At 33.2% G+C, this 27,995-nt stretch overlaps 1 protein-coding gene across 1 annotated transcript; it reads right to left on the reverse strand.

Moving 5' to 3' along the window:
• Positions 1-27,995, reverse strand: LOC133172689 (endoglucanase 4-like). The gene is made up of 15 exons (XM_061307640.1): positions 27,102-27,995; positions 25,354-25,437; positions 24,798-24,947; positions 23,933-24,099; positions 17,189-17,374; positions 3,839-4,043; positions 3,493-3,663; positions 3,114-3,298; positions 2,864-3,023; positions 2,673-2,784; positions 2,398-2,548; positions 1,979-2,123; positions 1,236-1,401; positions 227-417; positions 1-53 (listed from the first exon to the last, which is right to left on the reverse strand). The coding sequence occupies exons 1-15, from the start codon at positions 27,295-27,297 to the stop codon at positions 31-33; spliced, it is 2,292 nt and encodes a 763-aa protein (XP_061163624.1). The 5' UTR covers positions 27,298-27,995; the 3' UTR covers positions 1-30.

A 27,995-nucleotide genomic window follows, 5' to 3' on the forward strand; every position in this document is an offset into this window, starting at 1 on the left:
GTCTAATGTGCATTTATACATATTAAAAATCTATAGCTTAAGGTGCTTCAGTCCTGAAAAATAAAATAACAAAATATGACTGATGTATCATAGTGTTTCAAAATAAAATGAAAATTAATTGTAAATCTCTTTTTTAAAAATACACCTTAATGCGATGTATACTCCTACATGTATATTTCCATCATTCAAACACCACAAATACTGATAAAAAGAAAAAAGTCTGTACCTGCTACAGCGCTCTGGAAACCTGCATTGTAATCACACGCCACTTCATTACTAACGTAATCTTTTCTGTCGTCTGTATACTGGTCGTTACCGTTAGGCCCGCCCACCAGGGCCCCATATAAAGTGTGGGGATTAGGACCAGGCTGCTGTTGGTCAGCGAAAGAACATGGAGATGGACGACTCGGACAGGAACTGAAAAGGAATTAACAGCAAATAACACTGTAACCTATGCGTGAACTTTTATTTTACACACAATTGAAGAACAAAATTTGGCGCTCTCTAGAAACTGGTGTCGCAAAGATACAGAAATTGGTCTCCCTATCAATATGGTGGCATTGAAAAGTTTTTTTTTTTTTGGGGGGGGGGGGGGGTAAATTGACATATTCTAGTCTTCTTAAAATTAGCTATTTTTTTTATCGTAGCACAAAGGGACAGTTTCGTTATTGTCCATAATTCTAATTCTTTTAATAAGTTGAAAATATGATTCATGAATATACTAGTGGTTTAAATATAAATCGTTCACAAAAACTGATTACTTTCGATTTGCACGCAGGAAATGTGTCTCGTTCTAATTGTGACTGTACCTGGGTTGGTGTAAATACAAAATTCAGAACATGATATACATGTAATTATGCATTACAGAACTTGATAATTATGAATATCCATTAACCACAGAATAGGTACAGCTAATTCTTTTGTATATGCATGAAACTTGTTTTTAAATCTATTGATGTCTAGCTATTCTTCTACATTATATACTGCTCACGATCATGCATTGTTTCGATTCTTGAAATCTTAGCCAATTGGGCCACTAAATTGCATATTGTTAACCTAAATTTGATTTTCTCTTTGGCCATCAATTCTAAAGCTTTAATTGCAATTTTCCAAATCACCCTAACTTTCGCTAAAAATAAGGAAAAATCCATTTGTATTTTTCTGAAGTGAATGAAAGTAAACTATAAACCTTAGGATCTATTGTGACTAGTAATAATTTGTTGAATGCTACTCACCTAGACCTATGATGTGGTCTTTTAGGAGGGTTAGTTCCAAACCCAACAACAAAACTCCGACCACTGTCCCCGAGGGCATACCCTATCTGTGTCCTCGCCCAATGACGGTATTCATCGGGGTGAATTCCAACATCCGCAGCCAACAGGGCCATGAAAGCCATGTTTGCTATTAAAAGGTATGCCATGTTTCCGTAAATTGATGTAACCTTAAGATTACCCTTTTTAATGATTTCGCCAAAAAATGTATTACGATCCCACAAATATGTTACCTGGCTCAGTAAAAAAAAATGCTCTTATATCGAATTAAATTTATCATTAAAATGACAAAGTGCAACATACATGAATGTAAAATACTTTTTAAAAATTGCGTATTGATAAAGTAGCACTCTGCAGCACTGTTCGGGCAACAATTCTGTACCCGACATTCCTTCAAAATTCAATCCTAGCTTCTGTTTTTTTTTTAAACTTTTTTTTTTACATTATTGCGTATTCTTTACATCTTCGTCACTTTTGCGTACTGTTGCTGGTGCTGTCAGGAACTACAGATAAATTGTGAAAACGTACTACTTAAGTAGAAAATATTTTGACGGAAACATAAAAATGATCACCCCCACCAAATATTGCGATAATGTTATAATCCCCAAAAAATATTCTAAATCTAAGTTTCAATATCTTCCATAAATTAAATCTTAATATTGACTTATTCATTCCAGAAACGATAACTGAAAAAAATTTAAACATACAAGTGTATCTGAGTGCGCCCCATTGGGACCGGAAGGCCATTCCCTTAGGACTGTACGGAATACTTCCGCCCGGCATCCAATCGTTAAATGTTGCCTCTATATCATTCTTGTAAATGTCTTTTCCAGTCATATTATAGAGAAGGATCTAAAAATAATGTTTATATAAATTAATTCAATTTAATTCAACGAAATGTATGACAACTATATAAATGATATCAAAACAAGGTACTTACAACAGAATCATGTACAGGTCAAAACATTTCTTTAGTACAATCATTTACTATTGAAATAGACAAATAAAAAGTAACTCTGAAATAAAAATTGTGTCAATATTCGTTCACATATTCACTTATTTAATCTAATTGTAACTATTTAACGTCCAAGAGATTGAGGGCTGACTATATTAGACTAGTGTTTACCATATTTCCGGAGTATTTGTCGTCCCAGGACTGTCCCCAATCCGGTCCTGTGATATAAAACTGTTCTGCCCAGTTAAGGTACTTAGTGTCATTTGTAACTCTATACAACCAGGCAGCACCCCAAGTTAACTCATCTTCATATTTATCTGATCTAAAGCAAACCATTCGAACAGTACTCAAATCCTTTTTTTAATCTCGTAAAATAACAGCTGCAGTTACTAAATTAAGAATTTTAATTCAATTACATGTAAACTGTATGAGTAGGTTGATATTACCTATAATAAGCGGCTGCTTGGTTTACGCTGTCGCTGTATCTGGCTTTGTGGTGAACCGCAAAGTCATATAACTGTTTAGCATGAGTCAGCATCTTAGTAGCAAATGCTGGGTCTATTAACAGAAGTTAAAACTAGACATATTAATTGGTTTAACGGGATTAAAATAGAAAATTTTGTGTTCTGAGTCATACCCTTTTCTTTGAAGACCAGGTAAGACACAGCAAACGCGGCTGCGTATTCTGCAGCGATGTCACTTCCGGGTCTGCTGGCCGTGATTTTAAATGCTGGTCTTGACATGGTCATGTCTTCCGGTCTGCCCCAAAAACCGTGATCCTGCCCTCCATCCCCTACCTTGAACAATATCAAACCACACCAAAGTTATAGTATTATAATTTTTATTCACTGATCATCTGTCTATAAATGAAGCTTATTCATGTCTACCTGAACATATAATTCATTCGGTCCTGTATGACATTTGAGCATCCACTCCAGTGGCCACCTGATGCAGTCATACATGTATTCCAACTGTCCACTTTTCTCATAAGCATCCTTGTATTCCAGTAAACCCCAAGCTAGGAGAGTTGTTGAAGCAGCCATTGGAAATCCAAATTTGACGTGGTCACCAGCTAGAATATGATCAATTTATACAATAACCATAAGCACCTAAATTTTATTTGAAAGAAAATATTTTTAGAATGAATGTATTGTAATGTTTGTGGTCAACTTATGATGCACGGTTTCCCCCCAAAGTACTTAAATGCAGGGAATATAACAAAACAAAAATTCACAAAATGGAAGGAGATCAACAAAAGCATTTTACCATCATACCACCCTCCTGTTAGATCCTCCCCGTTGTCCCCCTGATCATGGAGGGCGGAGTCACCACGCCATGGAATTCGGTTATTTGCCGGAAGTTTACCCGATCTTTGGGCCTCGTAGAACATAATAGACTTCATAAGAACCTCATCATAATTGTATTTTGTTGCATCAGCTATAAGAATATTATACATCATAATTTGTGGTTGTAAGGGAAAAAAGTCCATTGCAAACGTTGTTTAGGAGATACAAAAAATATTTGAACTTGAAGAGACCTGATTTCAGTATTCTTTTTCATATTGATGCCTGCATATGTTTCATCATTGTAACAGAACTGAAGGAACATATACCATCTACAACAGTTGGAACAACTTGTGAATCGAACGATAGATCTACAATGTCGGCTGTCGCTGTCGGTTGTGTACTTCCGGTGTAACGTCCACCGATCTGAATATCCAGCGAATTTCCCTGTTTCACTATTCCTTTGTCTGGTCTGTTTACCAGGAGAATGATTTTGTTGTCTGAACTTGTTCTCTTTACCGTACCAACATATTGCTTGGGAAGAACAAAACGATAATGTTAGATGAAGGTTAAATGGTATAGGGTTGGAATGAAGCGTTACTCCATCAAAACATTGACTTTTACCGTAAATTACAATGCCCATATGAACTGTAATGTTACAGTGTAGGTGACTAATACGTAATCAAATGATTAAAGCAATACCGGTACTAGCATATCTATGGATCAACTTTGTTTCTTTTTCACAACGTGCAATAACTGTTCGTATATTGTACATTTTTTTCTGTTATGTTCTGTCAGAGGATGTTCTTTGTAGAAATCGTTTGATATTCAGTAAGTGATTACAATGATATCAAATTGAAAAAAAAGAAAGACGGGCCACTTAAAATGCAGAATGAAAAAGGAACGCATATATTTTAAATATACTAGATGAAATGACGCGCAAGCGCAAGGAATTGAATCTATACTACTACCGACAGAAAATATTTTGTAGTTTCTACTGACAGCCCACAGGCTTAATACTTTGTTCAAAATCTCGCTAGAAGTAAATGTACGTCTCCACCCCCCACCCCCTTTGTAAAAACTTGACGTTTATTGTGAAACCTGTTATACTATGTTATGGATATTGTACTTCAGATGCTCTTATTTCATTTCCGTCAAGGATAAATGCACTGAATCTGCACATTTTACTGATAAATTGATTGGGGGGGGGAGGGGGGTCAAAATTCAGAGGTACTTGGGTCTTGGTTTATAAATATGTTTGTACCTTACTGATATGTAAATAATATACTATACTTTTTTACATATCAATAAGGTACGTACATGTTTATAAACCAAGACTCAAGTACCTGTGTAAAATTAGCTTTTAATGCCCTATAAATAGACCGAGTATTTGATACAAAAGACTGTTTTCCAAAAAAAAAAAAAAAAAAAAAAATGAAATGTATTGATTAAAGCACAAAATTTTACATCTTTAATTGTTTTTGAACAATACCTTATTCATTAATTTTCTCTTTACATGTAAGCAAGTTTATTACGAAGTACAAATTGTACTTCGGGTTCGTTGCCACGACGCTCTAAGTAAGGAATATATACAAATTTTACCGATAAATTTATTAGGAAAACCTACTACATACATGTATATATATGTAATGGTCTTTCGATATATAAATATATTCATAACTTATAGTGTTAACAATGATTTACCATGATTTCAATGACCAATCACAGAAAAGTTTTTTTTTTATGTTATGCAGCTATAAGCGCCTCTGTTTTTTTTAACATCGGGCTCGATGCTATATGATGTTCTAGAAGCTTCCGTCAATATTAAGATCGGTTAATGACGAAAATAATTTGCATATTTTCCTTTTTAATTGGTTATCACAACTTATTTCTTTTATATAATTTAAATCAAGTTTTGATTGAATAATTCAGTGATGACGTTTTATGAAATAAATAACGATTGCTTGTTGTCAGTTTCATTAAAAATTGCCAGTAACTTAGATCCGCCAACCGGAAACACCACCGTACTCAAGTTTTTGCTATTTCATGGCTGTTTATAGAAAATAAAAGTAGACTTTTAATTTAATGTACGATTCTTACTATGCGAGTGAAATCTAAATATAGTTTACGGACATCATCTTGTATCTAGTGTATTGTTAGAGGAGTAAGTAAGAACTCTGGAGCACCCGTTTCGGAGTTTATTTGCAAAATTTATTAATTTATAAGTATAGATCTGCAACAATATCATTACATCGTGGTTAATAAAGTTCTGAATTTATTTTGGCTTCAAATAAAGTTCAGAAATCATGAAGCGATAAGAAATCACTCAACCATGACTCTAAATGACCACGAGTAGTTTGCCGAAGAGCTTCGGGTTAAAAGCCATGTGACTGGAATTTTTGGATAAATTGGACTAGTTTTGCAAACTTTATTGATTTTTATGTAAAATGTCCGTTGAAAATTTCTACAGATATTGACCTTGAAAGATGCAGCGCCTTACTGAAATTCAAAGAGGTAAGGTAAATGCCTTGTAATATATAAAGGGATATTATCATAATGAAATTGCTGAGCTATTTAATCTGTCATTATCGGCCGCAGCAGCGACCGATCTATTTGTGGTTGTGTTAGAAAGTGAACATGAAGAAATGAGACGTCATTTCCTTATTAGTTCAGTAAAATAATTCTTAATGATAAAATCATGAATAAAATATTTGGAAAAATTGATTTAAAATAAGTCTTAATTGTTGATATTATATTTTAATTTCATATTAATTTCTCTTCGATAATTACTAATTAATGATTATTCAAAATGAGTTTACAACAGGTACTCCCCAACTTGGGAGTGTGTACGATATGAACGCAAATCGTTATGATTTTCCGGATAATAATTAAGTGGTAAAAGGGCATGATGAATAAAAGTTGAAAAGTTGTTCAACATATATAAATATTGCTTTGAATATGCTACAGCTGCAATGACACAAGGATAATTTTTCTACATTTTGCACTGCTCCGTGAAACATAGAATACTATGCAGAAATCATCGGCATCATCGCGTGACAGATCCAGGGTATCAGCACGTGGTTTATCTTGCGATCTGAATATCTTCACCCCTACTAATGTGTTCAGAACACTTTATTTTTCGGTGTTCTGCAAATTATAAAATCCGAGGAGTTCCCAGTATCTCTCACAGTAGCTCTGGCGAGATCTAGGGAGACTACAACGAGATAAGGTAAATTATTCACGGAAATGTGGCTAGGAAGTGACTAGCACGTGGGGACATGGTAAACAGAAAAGTTTTCTTGAGTTTCATTTTTCACCACTGAATAATATATGTAAAAATGTATTTCAATCTCTCTTGAATTCATTCAAACGTCAATAAGTATTCTTCATTGCAATATTTTCTGTACTTATGTATTAAAATTTCTTTTTGAACAAGCATGCTTACATGTGAAATGGGACTATATTTTTTGGCGTCAGAGTACATGTAGCAAATGGGGTACCAATATAGCTTATCTGAATGAGTTGAATTCCATTGTGGGTTACTACGGATACTACAGGAATTTTACGCTTGAAAAAAAATCAAGGCGATCGAAAAGGCACATAGGACATTATTTTTCATGCATTTGCATGCTTTTTCGTGCTGTCTATTTTTATTCTATTATTTCCATGCTCACAATTACAAACAATTCATTTGTAACACGTTTAAAAAACGTGGAGCTCTAGGTTTCTCAGAGTCAGACTGTAACTAAGGCGATTTTCTGCATTCCTTTGTTGTACTATCGGTGAATACAATTATCAGTGGGTTCCCTGACCAAACAGACGATCATGGGTATTGTAATATGAAAAAAAAAACCTTTGTTGTCCATTTAACTGTTTAAATGCATAAAGGATGCTGCTCGTTTTCCTTAACCTTAAAGCGCTAGTGTTCTGAACGTGGCACAGAGTACATTTTTATATGCATTTTCTAGTTAACAACGGAGCAACAAATAACAAACGCCAGTGGCATCTTTCATAGTTTCTACTCTTTGTATTTTTTCATATAAACATTTTTTTTAATCCATTTGATATCGATCATACAGTGAAGCGCATTGGAGTGTGGTGAAATTCTCCGTTTGAATGGAACGTTTTGAGCTTTCTTTAAAACGTTGATTGTCAAATAATGACACGCCTATTTCTTTAGAAAGTAAAAACAACGCTCAAATGGTTCATTCGAATACCTGTGGAACAGGTATTCGATAAATATAATACATGTAGCAACTTTGGTTTTAAAAACATTCTTCAATAATTTCCAGTATAGTTTCGAGTTGTTTTTGCTAGCGTCAGTAAGATGTAATTCTAGATTATTCTTGTAATTTTCAATTGCATGTTTTTTCATATTGTTAAACTTATTTCTCACTTGTAAAATTTGTTCAATCAGAGTCTTTTTTGCATTTTTGGGCTTTTCGTTTAAGTCTATTTTTATACGAAGAGTTTTGCGCAATACGGAATCAAACCATGGTTTATCTTTCGGCCGTATAATAACAGATTTTTCAGGTATACATTGTCTAACTATATTCATGAATGCCAAAGAAAAGTTTTCAGTTGCCTGATTAACATTTTGTGCATTACAAATGAGGTTTGCCCAGTCGGTATTTTCAATGAGTAAATTTAGTTTGTCTATGTCCGCATTTTTATATACCCACACTTTACGTTCATAAGATTGGTCTAGATTAACGCTTGATTTAAGAAAAATATATGTCCCTTTGTGATCGCTTATTGCACTGTCTGTGTATAACACGCCTGAGTGAAGAACTGAAATATCTGGATTGACTAGAATTGGGTCAATAAGTGTGTTCGATGAGCTCGTGATACGAGTGGCTTCATGGATAGTGTTTGTGAGATTGTATTTTAACAGAATTTCATTCATGATGTGTGTTCGAGGAATGTTAAAGAAATCTACATTAAGGTCTCCAGCTAAAATTATTTTACTGGAAATATCAGAAGCTTTTTCTATAGACCACATAAGATTATTCCAAAAGGATTTGTTGCTATTTGGTGGACGGTATACACAGCAGAGAAAAAAAATTACAGGTAGGTACACACACTTCTAACCAGATACATTCTATTAAAGTGGGTTCAAGGTCATCGCGTCTTATGGCTCGAAGAGATTCAGATATATAAACAAGAACTCCTCCTCCGCGCGAATTCCTATCTTTTCGAAATATTGTATTAAATCCCTCAACTGAAATTTCGCAATTACTTATACTTGCGTCCAAGTGTGTTTCTGTAAAGCAAAGGATAAGAGGTTAAGCTTTCTCTTTTGTTTCTAATACTCCTAATGTTAAGGTGAAAAATATCTAAACTATGAATAGGAACACCATTCGGACCAGGGTTGGTTTCAATGTCGCCAGACAATAATATTGACAATAATTTTGAGTGTGATTCAGAAAAGCACCAGGAAGGATAAACAGAATATATTCTGATAACAGTACTTAGAGCTAATTTCTCATCAAAGAACAGTTACTTTTGCTGATTTTTTTTTTATTGAAAGACTGATATGGATATATGCGAAACTTCCCGAGGAAAATTGGAGTGTCGAGTGAAGTTCTTTAATTGCAAGCTAATTAATTTTTCTTTTAAATAAAAATATAACTGTCCTACAATACATTGCATTGTAATGCTTGATGCACTAATTAAAACTTGCTTGGTCAATTCTTATTATAAGGTAAAACAGTGAAAAAAAAACAAACTTTCCTGTTTGACTGAGTGAATATTTTGAGACTCAAACAAAGCGCCGATGACTTTGTAGAACAATCAAAGACGCTTTTCAATACCGCTTAGCAGTACTTGTTGAGTGAGATAAGTTCACACAAAGTCTTTTAAACGGGACATTAGCGTTATTTACTCTGACTTTAACATATGGTCATTTGTGAATGTCTCTCTAACGTCTTATATATAGTTTACAAGCCTGTTACTCGTTAGCATTGCTTAAACATTTACATAATATAAAGCAGAAATCAATGATCGTTTTGTCTACGTTGTTCAAAGGGACATCATTTGAGTTATCGAACTTTGAAACAAAACTTACATTATGCAAATTTCCAAATAAACATTCAATCACAAGGACAAATTGTATATAAAAGCTGACTTTGGAGGGTGGATGGCGGGGAATATTTCTAATACATTGACAAGTATAATAATTGTGCTTGTTTAAATACAAGTACAATTGCATCTTACTGCACTCTCTTGCAATAGAATGCAATACATTGTGATGCCTTCCAAATTGTCCAATCAAAATTAACTTAGTCATTTTTTTTTCTTAATTGAATTTAAAAACTGATTGAATGCACACACTTTTTTTCAATCTATGCTTTGAAAAAAAAGGTTGAAAAACAGACTAGAGAGCATTTCTTTTATTCTCATATTCTTAAATATTTGTTTTCTTTGATATGAATCAAAATTAACAATCAGTAATTAAGTCGAAGGACTTTCATAAAGTAACGTGTTGCTGTTTTTTTTTTTTTTTTTTTTTTTATCGAATGACTAGTTTGGGAATGCGCAAAAGATCCAAAAGAAATGAACATTCCTTTTGGACTGATGAGTGGATTTTTTTTGTTTGCAAGAGAATTTATACTGTTAACCATAATAAGAATTTAGCTGCATTTTATTGCACTGTACTACAGTGCAATGTCAATCAATAAAATGACTTCAAGTCCATTTTGTTTTTCATTATGGAATTGAAAATAAGGTGTAAATTATCATATATTCTTTTATTTTTAAAAAAGTTTTGAAAAACAGACTGGATGGAATATTTCCATTCAAATTTTCTTATATGATTGTTCTCTTTCATGTGAATCTAAATTAACAATGCAGTAATAATGTCGAATGATTTTTCGACAATTTTTTTCATTGCTGTTTATTATTTTATGCAACGCCTAGTTTGGGTATGTGAAAGATTGAAAAAGAGAGAAATCTCGTGTTTGACTGATGAGTGTAAATTTTGAGTGTGATTCAGAAAAGCACCAGGAAGGATAAACAGAATATATTCTGATAACAGTACTTAGAGCTAATTTCTCATCAAAGAACAGTTACTTTTGCTGATTTTTTTTTTATTGAAAGACTGATATGGGTATATGCGAAACATCCCGAGGAAAATTGGAGTGTCGAGCGAAGTTCTTTAATTGCAGGCTAATTAATTTTTCTTTTACTGTACTTTTACTGAAGCACGGTCTATCATTTTTGAAAAACGTTCAATACCCCTACAGAGAATAGTTCAAGACACGAGTGTTAATAATTTTGGTTATAAATTAGTAGACTTTTGCAAGAACATTGATATTTTTCATAGTTAATGGCCGTTTAGGTAATGATAAAAACATTGGTGCAGTTACATGTAAAAATTGTAGTACAGTTGATTATATTCTGGCTAGTATAAATGTTATAGAAGTTATACAAAATTTTGATATACATGATTTTTGCAATCTTTTATCGGATGTTCATAGGCCAATATCTTTTACAATCTCTAGTCTCAAGACTCGATCAGAAAATACGTGCATAAGTGTAAACCAGTCCGCGTCGAGTGTGAAGTTGTGGTGCCCAGATAAAGCCGATCAGTTTTGTAGTAATATTGCCCTGTCAAGCGTAAAAGCTATTGAAACTATCCCTCCACATTGACACAGTCAACGAATCTGACATTTCTAAAATTGCAAAAGATATAAGTATTGTTTTTACCAATGCGGCACAGGAAACATTTGGATTGCATAAAAATATAACACCAGACAATATTAAGCGTAATAAACCATGGTTTAACAAAGACTGCAGAACGGCTAGGAAAAAATTTCATCTAACAAAAAGAATACAAAACAAATAATTCAATAGAGAATAAAAATAGTCTTGTCTTAATGAGTAAAGAATATAAAAAACAATGGACAAATGCATACAAAAATACAGAAATGATCTATCACAAAAATCATCAAATTCGAAAGACTATTGGAAAATTTTAAATACCTCTGATAAAGAAAAAAAGTGTTCTGTTGATATAAATGATATGTATGATTTCTTGAAAAATATCAATGAAAGCGATAATGAAGAGAACTATACATATAGTAATAATGCACCATCCGTCACAAATGCAACCCATGCCATATCCGACGAGTTTTTGAATTCTGTTATTCGTGAAAATGAAATACTAGAAGCTGTTTCAAAAATAAAAAAGGTAAATCCCCTGGAGTTGATAATATCCTGAATGAACATATTTCATCAACGTTAAATACATTTATGCCAGTCTATTTAAAATTTTTTAACATCATATACGAAAGTGGATTTGTTCCCGAAGAATGGTTGATTGGTTTAATTAAACCTATATATAAAAACAAAGGAGACCCGACTAAACCTGATAATTACCGCCCCATAACATTGCTTAGTTGCTTAGGAAAAGTATTTACTTGTATTTTAAATACTAGATTGGAAGCTTATGCAAATGAAATTAATCTACTTAAAGAAAACCAAGCGGGTTTTAGGAAAAACTATTCTACACTTGATCATATCCTTACCTTACAATTTTTATCAAATATCTTGATGCAAAGAAAAAAGAAACTATTTTGCGCCTTTGTTGACTTTAAACAGGCATTTGATACTGTATGGCGAAACAGGCTTTGGACTAAGTTACATATTAATGGTATAAATGGTAAATGTTTTCAATACATTCAAAATATGTACAAAGGTGTTAAATCTATGGTGAAAATAAATGGCATGTCCACAGAATTTTTTAGTTGTAATGTAGGAGGAAGGCAGGGAGAAAATCTTTCACCTTTTTTATTTTCAATGTATATTAATGATCTTGAAGATTTTTTACTGAACAAGAATATTGCAGGCTTACAAAGTATTTCAAGAACCATTGAGAACGAATTACTGATGTATTTTAAATTGTTGATTCTCTTTTATGCGGATGACACTGTTATTATGGCTGAATCAGCCGATGAATTACAACATGCAATCAATAAATTTCAGACATATTGTTTAGAATGGAAGTTGAAAGTGAATGTCGAAAAAACGAAGATTCTAGTATTTTCAAAGGGTCCTATGTTAAAAAGAAAATTTTATTACGACAACTTAGTTATTGAAAATGTTAGAGAGTTTAAATATCTAGGCGTTGTTTTTTCACGCACAGGTTCCTTTTGTAAAACAAAAAAAAAAAACACTTATATGAACAAGCACAAAAAGCGATGTATGGCATTATAAGAAAAATTAGACAATTCCAATTACCAGTAGACTGTTAATTTGACCTTTTTGATAGAGTTGTAGTTCCGGTTTTACTATATGGCTCTGAAATATGGGGCTATGAAAATCTTGATATTATTGAGCGTTTGCACTTGAAGTTTATAAAGTATGTATTTAATTTGAACAGTTCCAAGCCATCGTACATGGTCTATGGTGAAACAGGTCGCTTTCCTCTGTATATTTCGGTATATTGTAGAATGATTTCATATTGGGCAAAGCTTTTTTCAGGCCCGCCAAATAAAATTGTAAATGTTTTATACAAACATATGTTTAAACTGTTCTGTGATGGAAACTTAACAAACCCATGGTTAGATTGTATACAGAAAATATGTAATATGTGTGGTTTATCAAATGTATGGTACGAACAGGGTGTCAATATGAATTATAAATGGATAACTGCTACTGTAAAACAAATATTACAAGATCAATTTATTCAAAAGTGGTCTAGTGACGTTAATAATTCTTCAAAAGGACAGATTTACAGAATCTTTAAACAAAACTTTGGATCTGAACATTATATTGATAAGTTATCTCCTAAATTTAGAAAAATATTTATAAAATTTCGAACTGCAAATCATCATTTGCCAGTAGAGACTGGAAGATGGTATGGTATACCACTGTGTGATGGAAACTGTACACTTTTTAATAATAATCAAACTGATGATGAATTTCATTATATCTTAGAATGTAAAACTTTAGCTGATGTAAGAAAAAATTACCTGGGCAATTATTATTCCCACAGACCTAATTTTATTAAATTCATGGAACTAATGTCAACCAAAAACGAAAAAATGCTGAAAAAACTATGTATGTTTATTTTAAAAATTTATGATGCTGTCTGTCCTCCTTGATATATTTTCCCCTCTCTTATTTATTTATTTCCTTTTTCAATCATATGTCATGTTTTTTGTACCTCTGACCAGATTGTATATAATGTATATATGTTGTTAATGAACCCCGTACCAACATTTTGGTTTGGGTGAATAAATTGAACTTGAACTTGAACTCAATACATTGCATTGTAATGCTTGATGCACTAATTAAAACTTGCTTGGTCAATTTTTATTATTAGGCAAAACAGTGAAAAAATATGAAGTTTCCTGTTTGACACTGATGAGTGAATATTCTGAGACTCAAACAAAGCGCCGATGACTTTGTAGAACAATCAAAGACGCTTTTCAATACCGCTTAGCAGTGCTTGTCTAGTGAGATAAGCTCACACTAAGTGCTTTACACGCGACATATACTCGTAACCGTTATTTACTCTGACTTTAACACATGGTCATTTGTGGATGTCTCTCTAACGTCTTATATATAGTTTACAAGCCTGGTACTCGTTAGCATTGCTTAAACATTTACATAATATAAAGCAGAAATCAATGATCGTTTTGTCTACGTTGTTCAAAGGGACATCATTTGAGTTATCGAACTTTAAAACAAAACTTACATTATGCAAATTTCCAAATAAACATTCAATCACAAGGACAAATTGTATATAAAAGCTGTCTTTGGAGGGTGGATGGTGGGGAATATTTCTAATACATTGACAAGTATAATAATTGTGCTTGTTTAAATTCAAGTACAATTGCACCATACTGCCCTCTGTTGCAATACAATGCAATACATTGTGATGCCTGCCAAATTGTCTAATCAAAGTTAACTTAGTCATTTTTTTTCTTAATTGAATTTAAAAACTGATTGAATGCACACACTTTTTTTCAATCTATGCTTTAAAAAAAAGGTTTCAAAAACAGACTAGAGAGCATTTTTTTTATTCTCATATTCTTAAATATTTGTTTTCTTTGATATGAATCAAAATTAACAATCAGTAATTAAGTCGAAGGACTTTCATAAAGTAACGTGTCGCTGATTTATTTTTTTATCGAATGACTAGTTTGGGTATGTGCAAAAGATCCAAAAGAAATGAACATTCCTTTTGGAGTGATGAATGGATTGTTTTGTTTGCAATAGAATTTATACTGTTTACCATAATAAGAATTTAACTGCATTTTATTGCGCTGCACTATAATGCAATGTCAATCAATAAAATGAAGTCCATTTTTTGTTTTACATTATGGTATTGAAAATAAGGTGTAAATTATCATATATTCTTTTATTTTTTTAAAAAGTTTTGAAAAACAAACTGGATGGAATATTTTCACTCACATTTTCTTATATGATTATTCTCTTTCATATGAATCTAAATTAACAATGCAGTAATCATATCGAAGGATTTTTCGACAATTTTTTTCATTGCTGTTTATTATTTTATGCAACGCCTAGTTTGGGTATATGAAAGATTGAAAAAGAGAGAAATCTCATGTTTGACTGATGAATGTAAATTTTGAGAGTGATGCAGATAAGCACCAGGAAGGATAAACAGAATATATTCTAATAACAGTAATTAGAGCTAATTTCTCATCAAAGAACAGTTACTTTTGCTGATCTTTTTTATTGAAAGACTGATATGGATATATGCGAAACATCCCGAGGAAAATTGGAGTGTCGAGTGAAGTTCTTTAATTGCAAGCTAATTAATTTTTCTTTTAAATAAAAATATAACTGTCCTACAATACATTGCATTGTAATGCTTGATGCACTAATTAAAACTTGCTTGGTCAATTTTTATCATTAGGCAAAACAGTGAAAAAATATGAAGTTTCCTGTTTGACTGATGAGTGAATATTCTGAGACTCAAACAAAGCGCCGATGACTTTGTAGATCAAAGACGCTTTTCAATACCGCTTAGCAGTGCTTGTTTAGTGAGATAAGCTCACACTAAGTGCTTTACACGCGACATTACCCGTTAAGCTCTAATTTTCGCCGTAAATTATCACTAAAGCGAAGATTAATTAAGCGGATTATGATTTTTTAAATCCCACTCATTTCTGTTTAAAAGCTTAAAAATCTTTCAGAAAATTCTGGAAACACAATTTTATAGGACATGTTTTAAAAGAAACAGAATATAGCAATTTCCTGTTTACTGCCAATTTAATTTATAAAACTGGTTCTACCCTATAACCTTAGAATGGGTCAACCTTCACTTCGTGTCTTGAATTTAAATCACAATAACATTAGTTGGGGTGATCTTGATGACAAGAAATTTTTATCAAATCGATGAATCAATTTTTATGTATCAATGTACCTAAATTTCTATTTTTTCATATTTATTTATTTATTTGGTTTTCTGAAATAAAAACGATCGGGCCCTCTTTTAGCTTCGAATATCTTGTGCTTTCCTTGGATGCTTATAATTGTGAAAGTACTTTTTGAAAATGCTAAATTTGTTTGCGGCCGATTTGATTCTGCGTTGTCATCAAATCTTTGTATTACCTGCTCTCTTTGAGCCTGTTATGTACAGTGTTTTCACTGAATCTGGCATTGCGGCATCCAGGAATGTTAGCAGCAATAGGCTCAAAGAGAGCAGGCTGGACTGGTGTCGCAGACATGGTCTTAATCGGTTCACAATGCTACGATGGAGGACCATTTTATTCAGTGATGAATCGAGGTTTACAGTTATTTGGGTAGACGGGTGGAAAAGAGTATATCGACGTAGAGACAAGCGGTACTCTAAAGCTTGCAAAATGGATCATGAGAGGCACAGTTTGCATATGGGCACAAAACACAATTGGTAGTTATTAACGAATCTCTAACAGCATTACAATGATACTGTGACACAATTTTATAGCCACATATTTTCCGTTTGTGAGCCAAGATAATCTGATGATTCAGCAGCATCATGCATTGCCGCACGTTGCTAGAGTTATTTCATTGAGATAAACAGTGTATGGACACTAGAGTGATACCGAGATTGCCCTGACTTGTCTCCAATTGAGGATTTATGGAACGAGATGGACCGACAAATTCAGGTTCGAAATTCGATTCCAGACACCCCCAATGAGCTGAGGCAACAACTTACAGAAAAGTGGAATAACATATCCCTATAGGAAGGATCAGCTACCTGATCAATTCCATGTACAAGAGAATACAAACGGAAGTAAAAGCGAGAGGACACACGTGATATTGACCTTAGAAATTTTGAATTTTGAAATTCAGACCCCTACTCCCTTTAGTCAATAACTGTGATGTTGAAATACCATTTGATTCGATGTCATATGTGTCTTGATATATGAAGATGATGAGTTAGATATTACAATGTCATATAATTGCATTTGGCTATCATTGTGTTACACATACAAAAATGGTAACCTTTTACATTTCAGTATGCGTTTCTTTTTCTTTTCAGTATAAATTATTCTAACTCATTTGTCAATATCCTTTATAAAATCTAACCGATTCTATCTTGTCCCCATAGATATTCTTTTCACTTTGAAATGCTATTGACAATCTTTAAGGTATTTTGGATATATTTTGTGGACAAGGACAGAAATGGACACATAGCTGCAAAAAAGCTTAGGTTATACCTGGATATTTGTAACAGGGATATTGAAGGTGATAATGGCCTCCCATCCAATCAAATCTCCATGTGTGATGGGTAGAATGAAATGTCCCTCGAAATTACCACTCCAGGCATGGGTCTTCGTCATTGGAACTGTCGCCGAGTTGTCAGCGAGACATGGGGTAAAGAGTAGGAGAATGACGTAGGGTAACTCCATCTTAAAACTGAGGACGACATACACTGCAGTTAATATTTTGGTACACATTCTTATTGAATAAATTATTAATTCAACTTTAGTTTTGCATGTCCAATGCCTTGCAGTACTAAAAGCTATAAACGGTGTTACTACATGTAAGCATATGTATGATAAAAATAATGTGTATGTAGTATTTTTTTTTATTTACAAAGAATACGAACGCTAACTCTCGATTCCCGTCTACATTTTAAACCGATTTAATTCAATATAAATAGCAATTTAGCCATTAAAACTTACTTGAATGCAAAGAAGAGTTCATTAGTAATTGATCAATAATTTTAAAAACAGTGTCAAAAAGTTCATTGCTCTTATTTACAAGTCTTTTCATAAGGGGGGTAGAAAAAATTTTCCATTGAAAATCGGGCCTTTCAACATCACCAGATTTTCAAATACTCATGCAAATGGATAAATGACCCTTAAATCTTTCCGTATGTTTAACTTATGTAAAATTCAATATATATGGTTAATAAAGTGCATTTTTTTAAATTTGTAATCTCATTTGAAATTGGTAAAAGAATCAACAAAAGCTTTGGTATGAATTTGTGAAATAACTATTTATAATACCTGTAAAAAGGAATTTTAGTTTCATGGGGGGATGTTTTAAAGATAATTTACGTTGAATTCTATTGTGAAAAAGTCAGAAAAACACAAGTTTTACCAAAATTATAGTTATCTCTCTTTGTTTTCCAAAATAAGTTATGTTATTGAAAATTTACATAAATATGAAAAATCATTCAAATATGTGAACTTTTGAAAATGCTTTTTCTCTGAGCCTCTGTCCATCTTGGGTTATGGTCAATAAAAGAAGTGATTATTGACCATAACCCAAAATGGACAGACGCTCAGAGAAGAAGCCTTTATGAGCAATATCAAGAGAAGAGTTTTTACTTACTTTGATTATCAAAGACCTAGATATTGTGAGAGTAACGTCAAATCTCTATATGTCGTTCAGTCTTATCAGTTGTGAACTGTAAACTCACATGTTACTAAGTACAGCGGTACTAACGAGACAGAATCTGCACTTACTTTTAACCTAAATGTGAAGTAACATGAAGGTGGTCTATAGCTCACTGGTCTGAAAAAAAAAATAGGCATGAACGATCAGAGAGTGACAATACCATGCCTTCAAAAAATTGTATATTTTAGGGCACAAAAAATACGCACAATTAGAAAATGTTTAAGCTTCCGCCTAAAAATTTTACTTACATGTTTTACATATTCTTTTATTACTTCTACAACAAAATATTTTCCACGACTCTTTTAATAACTCTCCTGCGCCTGAAATTGAGATCATCGAAACATTCGATTGCTTATCCTAACATTTTGGGTGGCAAAATGTGATTACTATGCTGAAAGGAAAAAGAAACGCATACTGAAATGTAAAAGGTTGTATACCATTTTTGTCTGTGCAACACAATGGTAGCCAAATGGAATTATATGTAATATATAACTCATAAATGCCATATATCAAGGCATGATATCACTTCAGACGACATTTAGACATCACACTTATTGACTATAGGGAGTGGAGGCTGAATTTTAAAATTAAAAATTTCGAAGTTAACATTACTTGTGTCCTCTTCCCCCATTAACTGCAACTCGTATTCTCTTGCGCATGGAATTGATCAGGTGGTTATTTCTTCTAATAGGTATGTTATTCCACTTTTCTGGAAGTGCTTGCCTCAATTCATTGGTGGTGTTTGGAATCGGATTTCGATTTCGAATTCGTCGGTCCATCTTGTCCCATAAATGCTCAATTGGAGACAAGTCGGGGCTGTTTGGAGGTCACTCTAGTGTCCTTCCGCTGTTTGTCGCAATGAAATCAGTCTAGCAACGAGCGACCTAGCATTGTCTTGCTGAAACATCAGATTATGTTGGCTCACAAACGGAAAAACATGTGCCTGTAAAATGCTGTCATGGTATTGTAATGCTGATTATTACCAATAGTTTTTTGTGCCCATAGGCAAATCCGCCCTAAGTATGACAGAATCGCCCCCGACCCGTCATGTTCTGTTACGCATGCGTTGGCATACAGTTAGCATCTATGTCGATATACTCTTTTCCTCCCGCCTGCTTGAAAAAGAGTAAGTTAAAAATATGCGTTCTTTTCTTTCAGTATATTTGACCTTTCAATGTCAAACTTGCTTAACAGGTGGAGTTGACCTGAAAATTCAACTGAGGGCCAAAATAAATATTTGAATTTAATATACAATTCATGTATATGTATAATCAATCAGGAGTAATTCATGAGTGTCCTTGTTCATAATTATTTCATACTTTGATCACGCAAGAGTAATTCATGAGAGCCCTTGATATAATCATTTCACACTGTATCATCTGATCGATAGTTTTTTATTAGAATTGTACTTTCATGGATTCACCTTCATTACCTCTAGATAAAAAATATTGAAAGGAAATTCCTATTTCATCCGTACTTTCCCCCAAATATAGCAAATGTTATAACATAATTACATTTGAGTTTATGGAGTGTCCTAAGGCAAGAAAGACTCAGCTATAATTTTTAGGTCGAACTGGAAAAATGTTCGGCTGATGACAATTTTCTCTCTCATCAGGAAATGGTACACTCTCATGCACTAACCATGTGTAAAAACGAGGACTGATCATTTTAAAAAGCATTTCTTAAATATAAAATGAGGTTTTTAAATATATATTTAAAGCTGACAAGATATTTATATAATAATTATATCCTTTACTTTTCTCAATGTAGAATTTTTCGGGTTGGTGGAGATATTAGCTCCCAGGGTGCATGGTCTTTTGCAGAAGTAAGTTTTGGTAGAAAACATAATTTATAGAAAAAAAAGACTTCGATACCAAATAAAAACATAGGTAATCAAAGATTACAGAGCTCACCTCAACGAATGTTATCTTTAAGTAAGGCAAAGTCCCACACTAAACTAATAATCCAGATGCAACATTTATGCAATTTTGATTTGATAGGGCTTGCAGTTACTTGGGAATGGACTTGTTCTAAAAACTTTGTACTAGTCACTCATCCAGAAAAATTAAGTAAAATCCAGCATCTGGAGCAAGTCTTAGAGTGTTCATCCCTTAAAGCATCATCCATGCAAGTTTGTTCTAGGTAGGGCTTGAAGTTACACTGGAATGAGTCTGCTCCAAAAACTTTAACCTAGTCACTCATTTTGGAAAATGTGGGTTAAGTCTAGCATCTGAAGCAACTCTGGTAGTGTGCATTCGTTGATGCATCATTCATGCAATTTTAGTTTAGGTACCGGTAGGCCGTACAGTTTCTTTGTAATTTACCTGCACCAAAAACTTTAACCTGGTCACTCATCTGGAAAATGTAGGTCAAACCCGCATCCAAAGCAACTGGTAGTATGCATCAATAATGTATCTTCAATTCAAAGTTGGTTAGCATACGGCTTATAGTCATTTTAGAAGGAACCTGCTCCAAAAAATCCAATCTGGTCGTTCATCCAGAAAATATAGGTCAAATCCAGCATCCGAAGCAAATCCATGGATTTATCATTTCTTGCAACTTTGGACAATATCGAAGCAATTCCATAGATTTATCAGATCATTTCTAGCAAATTTTATCAACATAGGGCTTGCAGTTACTTTTGAATGAATCTGCTCCAAAACTTTTAGCCTGGTCACTCATCCGGAAAAATGAGGTCAGATCCAGCATCCAAAGTAAGTCTGGTAGTGTGCATCCTTATAATATATATCATCCATGCAAGTTTGGTTAACTTAGGGCTTGCAGTTACTCTAGAAGGAACCTGCTCCAAAACCTTTAGCCTAGTCACTCATCCGGAAACTAGGTCAGATCCAGCATCCGAAGCAAGCCTGGTAGTGTGCATCCTTAGATATATCACCCATGCAAGTTTGGTCAATATAGGCTTATAGTTACTTGGAAATGAGACCTGCTCCAAAAACTATAACCTGCTCCAAAAACATTAACGTGGTCATTCTTTCGCTGAAATTGTAGCATCTGAAACCTTGACTGGTACAATGAAACATACTAGAACCATCGTCCATGCATCTCTGATTAATATAGGACATAGAAGTACTTGAAAAGAAACCTGCTCCAAAAACTTCAACTTAGGACGTCGATGCTGACACCGAGGGTATTACATACCTCCCCCCCCCCCCCCCCCCTTACTGCGATGAGGTGAGCTAAAAACGACAATGGAAATACTAAGTACATGTATATGAAAATTTTGACAGTGTATTTCATACGTTTGGCTAGTGTATGTACATATTCGAAATAGAATTAATTTACAGTGTTGTATAGAACCAATGTTACAGGTAAACTGTGTTATTTTCATGTATGACATTTTGGACGGGGGAGTGGGATTTTGTTTTTTACGATGGTACATGTATATAAACAAATAGATTTATTATCAGATCGCTAATCATTGAAAAATAGAATTCAATTTACAGTACACAAAACTCTACTGTAGAGACAAAACAGTTAGGCATGCAATGTTGACATTTTTTTTCGATTGAATAAAAGATGCAAGAGATTTCTGACTGTTAAAGTTTAATCGTGTACAAAAACGTAACAGTGAAAACATATATATAAATAACAAATTAATAAATTACATATTATGGGTTGAGTAGCAATATTCATAACACTGTTAACAAAGAAAGATACATACAATCGGTGAAATTTGAAATATAATGCATTAGACTAGTATGCTTGCACAAGATAATAAACCATTTATCAAAATAAAATTTGCAGAGATTTTAGAACCTAAGGGAATCACCATTTCATTATGCAAAAATAAAATCCCCAACCAAATATTAATCACATGTGCCATAATCTTTGTTAAGTTATTGACAAAGACTAAGGATGAACGACCTCTGCTACAAAGTTTTCCTATAATAATGGTATTTTCCGAAAAGTAAAAGAAGATAGAAATTGAAATGAAATTTAATCAAACAGTATATTATAAAGTGCAATATTTGATACAAATTATTGTTGATGAAAATTTTATAAAGAAAACAATGAGTCTTTTTTTTTTTTTTTTTTTTTTTTTTTAAGAATTATCTCTCTTCGCAGAGGGTCATTCCTCCTTAAATAATACCTGCAAGATATCGCAATCATCTTTGTGAAATATTATGAATACCTAACAGTGCGATATCAAGAATACCTTGTTACAATGAAATATCAAGAATATCGTACGGTGTGATATTAAGAATTTCTCATGGTGTGTTATCAAAAAATGCTCATGTGAGATATTATGAATATCTTACAGTGGAATATCATGAATATCTTACAGTGAGATATCATGAACATCTCACATTGAGAAATCATGAATATCTTAAGGTGAGACATCATGAATATCTTACAATGAGATACATATGTCATGCATATCTTACAGCGAGATATCATGAATGTCATACAGTGAGATATCATGAATATCTTAAATCGAGACATCATGAATATCTTACAGTGAGATAACATGATTATTACGAGGAGAACATTTTTCATGTAGAATATATGTAATTACATTTCATGATTTTTTTTCCCATTGTATATGACTTTCTCAATGAGGTGTGACGAAATATAATGTGTAGTGGTCAATGCTTAACGAATAAAAAATACGTGGAAATTGAAAAATGTGATATTTTAAGGTTAACCGTAAAAATAATGCCTGGAGAAATAGTGAAAGAAGGTTCCTGTGAAGGAAAATTTGAAAATCCTCTTGCAAAATTCGCGAATCAAAGAAGATGTACAAATGATACTGAGGCCAATGGAGTGCATGTTCAAGAAGGAAATTCCAACCATACACATTTTTTGTGTCCGACATAAATTAATCGTAGTAATTATTGAGCAGAGTACATTCGGTTTGTAGTTGAAAATACAATCAGTGTATATACGTAATACATATGTTGCTGGAAAGCGTGGTATAGATTTACTATATAGGTAATACAGTCACTGTGGTTCTTAAATCAGAAAAGACTGATTAGTACTTTTCCGTGTGAAATATTGATTTAATGAGACACATCTCCGGCAACTGGACTACCCGAGTCTCCTCAAAAAGAAATTTAGCTCGATAGAAAATTAGCGCATGCGAGTTAAATTTGGTAAAGAGTTTATTAATCAAGTGATATATATTTAATTCACGTATCTGGAGACTTAGTTGGAAAAGTTTGACTTATATACATTACAGGTAATTCGTCAAACGGGTTAACTTGCCTAGAATGGGTAGTCCAACTGAAGCAGGCAGAGATGATACCCAAATGAGTGTAGATCATGTATATCCTTTCTGTATATTTCGATATTTTAAAAATCAAATATTTTGATTCCATTTTGTAAGGTATCTTCTTTTCTAATTCCTGTTTCCTTGTAGAATTGGCAATTGATTGCCAAGAACGCACCCTCGTTCCAACCTTGTACAGGTGATGTGACATCCACCATAAGCTGGAAGCAACGATTCCCAAATTCCTGAAGTGATGTCATACTGACTGTTCTCGTCTGTCGCCTTGGCGAGACTTGAAACATAGTCGACAAATTTTGGCCTTGGCGGACTCTCTAACTAGGTCATCCAGACTCATACAAAAAGCGGCGGCTAAAAAGAAGAAGGCACTCCCCCAACCTAGCCCGTAACCCGGGCCGTACTGGTGAGATGAGGACGAATCGTTGGATTCCATGGCAACCGGGTAAATGATTAAGGCGGCACCTGTACTTATCGCTGAAAAATTTTTAAAAAGCATATATAAACGAGAAGTTTATGAAAAATATTATGATATACTCCTTAAAATAGCTTCTTTTTTGTTATTGTAAAACTTCGGTTCTTTTTAAAGTTTTTTCACTAGAAATTCAGAGTTTACTTTTAAGTTACATAGATAGGATTTTATCTATAAAACAAATAAAATGATAAAAGAATGTAAACATGTATATGTAAACATATCATTCATTTTTTATGTACTATTTTGGGGGGAGTGAGCTTGACATGCTAATATGTAATTTTATCACTAAAGGTGAAGTGTTCATTTCCAGAGATCCATACTCTGTTATTTGCTTCAATAAACTGTTATAAAATAATTAAATTTTACGGGATATAACTGCAAATTTTCATACTTCATAAAGTTTTAAAAGAATTCAAGACTGTGAACATCTAAGAAAAACTACTGACGAAAATGTTTAGGATTACATTGAATTTTGAGATTAATAGTATGGTATGCCTCATTTTCAACTCCAGTAGTATTTTTTTTTGTAATTGTTTAATCTTTTTTCGACAGTTTTCTCCATTTCCATCTTACATATATGTATGTGCGAAAATAAAATACATTTTGACCGTATTTAGATTCACTACTCCAGAAAACCACCAACAGTTAATAACCAAGAAAGTGTAGGAAAAAGAAAAATCAAAATAAAAGAAATCCTTACCACAGACTAAAAATATTTCTCCCGATGAATGGAAGTAATAAATCTTTTTGGGCAGTGGTGATGTACAAACTCCACAAACGGCTAAAATGGAAGCGATAAATCCGAAGGAAGCTGAGAAAATCATCAAACCGATCACGGCATTCTGCCAACCTACAATTAACAACGTAAGAAAATATAATACAGTCAAATCTTATTATCTCGAACTCTATGGGACCAAGGAAAAAACTTCGACATATCCAGGCATTCAAGATACTGAGGTTAAAATACACAAAAAAACTGTAGCTAGGACTTCCAACTGACTTCGAGATATCCGTGTTCGAGATATCGAAGTTCAACTGTATCTTTCCATTTTAGAGCGTAGATGAAATAATAATAGTAGACATATGCAATATATAGTATATCAAAAATACTTGGAAATCATAGCTTGGTGTCGTAGGGTGTTTTGTCTGTGGAAGGGTTTAGCATTTTATGGTAAAGGAAATAGTTTCTGTATATGAATTGCTTCTATAGAGAGATAATGAAGACTTCGTATTTATGAATTTTTTATTAGTCGTACGTTGGACCGTGCTGTCTATGCAAATCGGGCTCACACTGGCGTTGGTCATTTGAAAGCACTTGTTCCACATTCCGTTACGGAAACCTGAAAATAAAAAAAAATTATGTCATTTGTCCTCATATTGATTTTATGTTAGGTATATGTAAATTTAAAAAAAATCTCTACTGCACAAGACAATACTATGAATTTGCTTTGTGTTCAATGATACAATTCAGTCGTCGTATCATAATCAATATACCAATATCTGTCTGTGGAAATTCCGAAATGTTTTATGAATTATATACTATTATAGTATTACTATTAATAGTGCAAAGATTCGATTAACTACGATTAGTCACTATCGTTCAAATGATTTTTTTTTTTGGTCTTCTACAGCAGTTAATTACTCATTCAATTTTTTGAAATACATTTATTTAATAAATACATTATTTTAATACACAGTAACGGAAGAATTCATGTTATATCTTTTATGAAAGCTATATCTAAACTGATAACTGTCAATAAATATCTCGTAAGCTTCAACCTTTAATTAAATACTGGACAGAGATTAATCATTAACTTATAAATATTCCATTGACAAACGATCAAATAATGATTCGATATATGTTTTCCCACTGTACAAGTTACGGCTTTCTGCCACGAAATAAACATCGCTGGGCGTCAGATCGTGATTACGATTCGAGATTGATTAGATTTTAGCCAAATCAATATCACACTCGCAACCTGAAACCTACAACGGAGGAGAAAAAAAATCGATGACGCAAGCAGCCACAATCATGATCAGAACTGCAGTGTTGTTTTTTTCTCCTCTTCAAAAGGTATTGCAGTTCTTGCTTAAATAATTTGAGACAATAAATAAAAAAAGAAATTAAATGATTATGATTAACTGGACGATAAAATGACCTCTGCTATCGAATTTTACTTTCAACTCGTAAACTTGAAAAATAATAATAATAATAAAAAACCTTAGGACAAGGATTTTCTGTAATATCAAAAACAGGCTTGTAAAAAGGTTCAGTACAGGAACTCTACGATTACTTGGGACACATTTACAACTCCCGTTTTTAAGCGTTTATAGATTTAAATAAGACGACCACTTCAATCGTAAATATGAAACTATTGTATAAATAAAGTTCCACATTGTCTTTAAAAAATAACATTCCAAAGATACACAAGATACATACAATTTATGAAGTGCAACCGACCGAGATCAGACTTAACCGAAGCGTTGAAATCATTAATAAACTGCGATGTATATTGTATTTCCACTGCATTGCTGCAGCCTTGTATTGATTTTACTACACACCATATTGTTTGATTTTTTTTTTTTAAATTGCATAGAACTACATACATTTTCTCCTCACGCTTCGTGTTTTTATTTTGTAGTTTTTGCAAACACCCTGTAGGGCATTATTATTTACTTTAGAATTTAAAGTACATGCATCGCGGCTATTTGGTTGAATGGAATATATATATTCTTTTTGGAATAAAGCTTTTTAAAATCATTTTTAAAAACATGATTAGAAACGACACAAATTAACCTTGTTCGTATTTTTTTTATGGAAGCAATGCATGTATGTATCACTCCTGTATGTGTATACATGTAAGTATTGGATCGTGTTATGAAAAGCTACATTCATTATAGAATATCATTTACATAGATATAAATAACACAATCTAATGAACACCAATTACTTACTGAATATTAACAATATAACGTATCAGTAGAAGTATAGGTGTGAACTTACCCTCTCCGTACACCCAGTTGTCGTTCAGTATGGAGGCTAGGACTAGAGGAAGGGCTATGGCGATAGAGAAAACACCACAGATCCGGAAGGGTCGCCATATCTTGGCCTCTCTCAGGTAGTACTCCTCCCCAAACTTCCGGACGTCAGGACTTTCCCCCGTCTTAAACTTAAGGAAATTTTTCATGGCGGTGACCATTCAGATAACGTTGTGTTGATTTTTTTTTACATTCAAACTACGTTTAAATGTTCGGACACATAACTCTTCTTTTGAAAAGAAAATTTGTTAAAGATCCCTTTTGTCGTATTTCTTAATACTGTCACCCTCTACTGAACAGCAAGGACAACAGCACACAGTACACAGCCTTCACATTTCAATAAACATATCCACTTCCATAAAGTTTGTCTTGCGGTTAAACCTTTTCAAATTGCGCCGATTTAAAAAAAAAAGTTTTTGAAAATGCAGTACTTTTGAAAACAAATGAAACACACCAGGGAACACAATCAAATGCTGATGTCATTAATTATTTACTCAATAGCTTGCGGGATATGGCGACCAATGTTGGAGATTGTTAATTTTGAATTTATTATGTGAGCTTCAGGCGGAGACGCCATTCAGGTTGCCTAGAAACGCCATTGTCTCCGGTTACAGCGGTGAAGAAAGGGAGGAATATTTTTTTCTCATGTACCGTACAAGGTGACACCGTGTCGCTCGATAAATGCCAACTCCGAATGCATCATTTTCCAGTGGGATCCCACAGGAGCGATACACTTTAGACATCACTGCGCCATCTTTGCATTCAGCAACGGAACTTTGTGAAAGAGTCATTAGTTCTGGGGAAAAAAATCAAATCCTAATAGAGAGCAATCGATTTTTCGTTCCCTTGGATGGATTGA

The sequence above is a fragment of the Saccostrea echinata genome, unplaced genomic scaffold (assembly GCF_033153115.1).
Source record: "Saccostrea echinata isolate AGI-Se365-2 ecotype Australia unplaced genomic scaffold, CSIRO_AGI_Sech_v1 ptg000054l, whole genome shotgun sequence".
In the NCBI taxonomy this organism is placed as follows: Eukaryota; Metazoa; Mollusca; class Bivalvia; order Ostreida; family Ostreidae; genus Saccostrea; species Saccostrea echinata.

Bases quoted from the DNA above. Each gene is read 5' to 3' on its own strand.
- LOC133172689 (XM_061307640.1), bottom strand. From the start codon at position 27,297: ATGGTCACCGCCATGAAAAATTTCCTTAAGTTTAAGACGGGGGAAAGT. The intron at 24,100-24,797 runs GTAAGGATTTCT...AAAATTTTTCAG, and splicing joins AGAAATATTTTTAGTCTGTG to CGATAAGTACAGGTGCCGCC. The intron at 17,375-23,932 runs GCCAAGGCCAAA...TTTAAGATGGAG, and splicing joins ATGACCTAGTTAGAGAGTCC to TTACCCTACGTCATTCTCCT.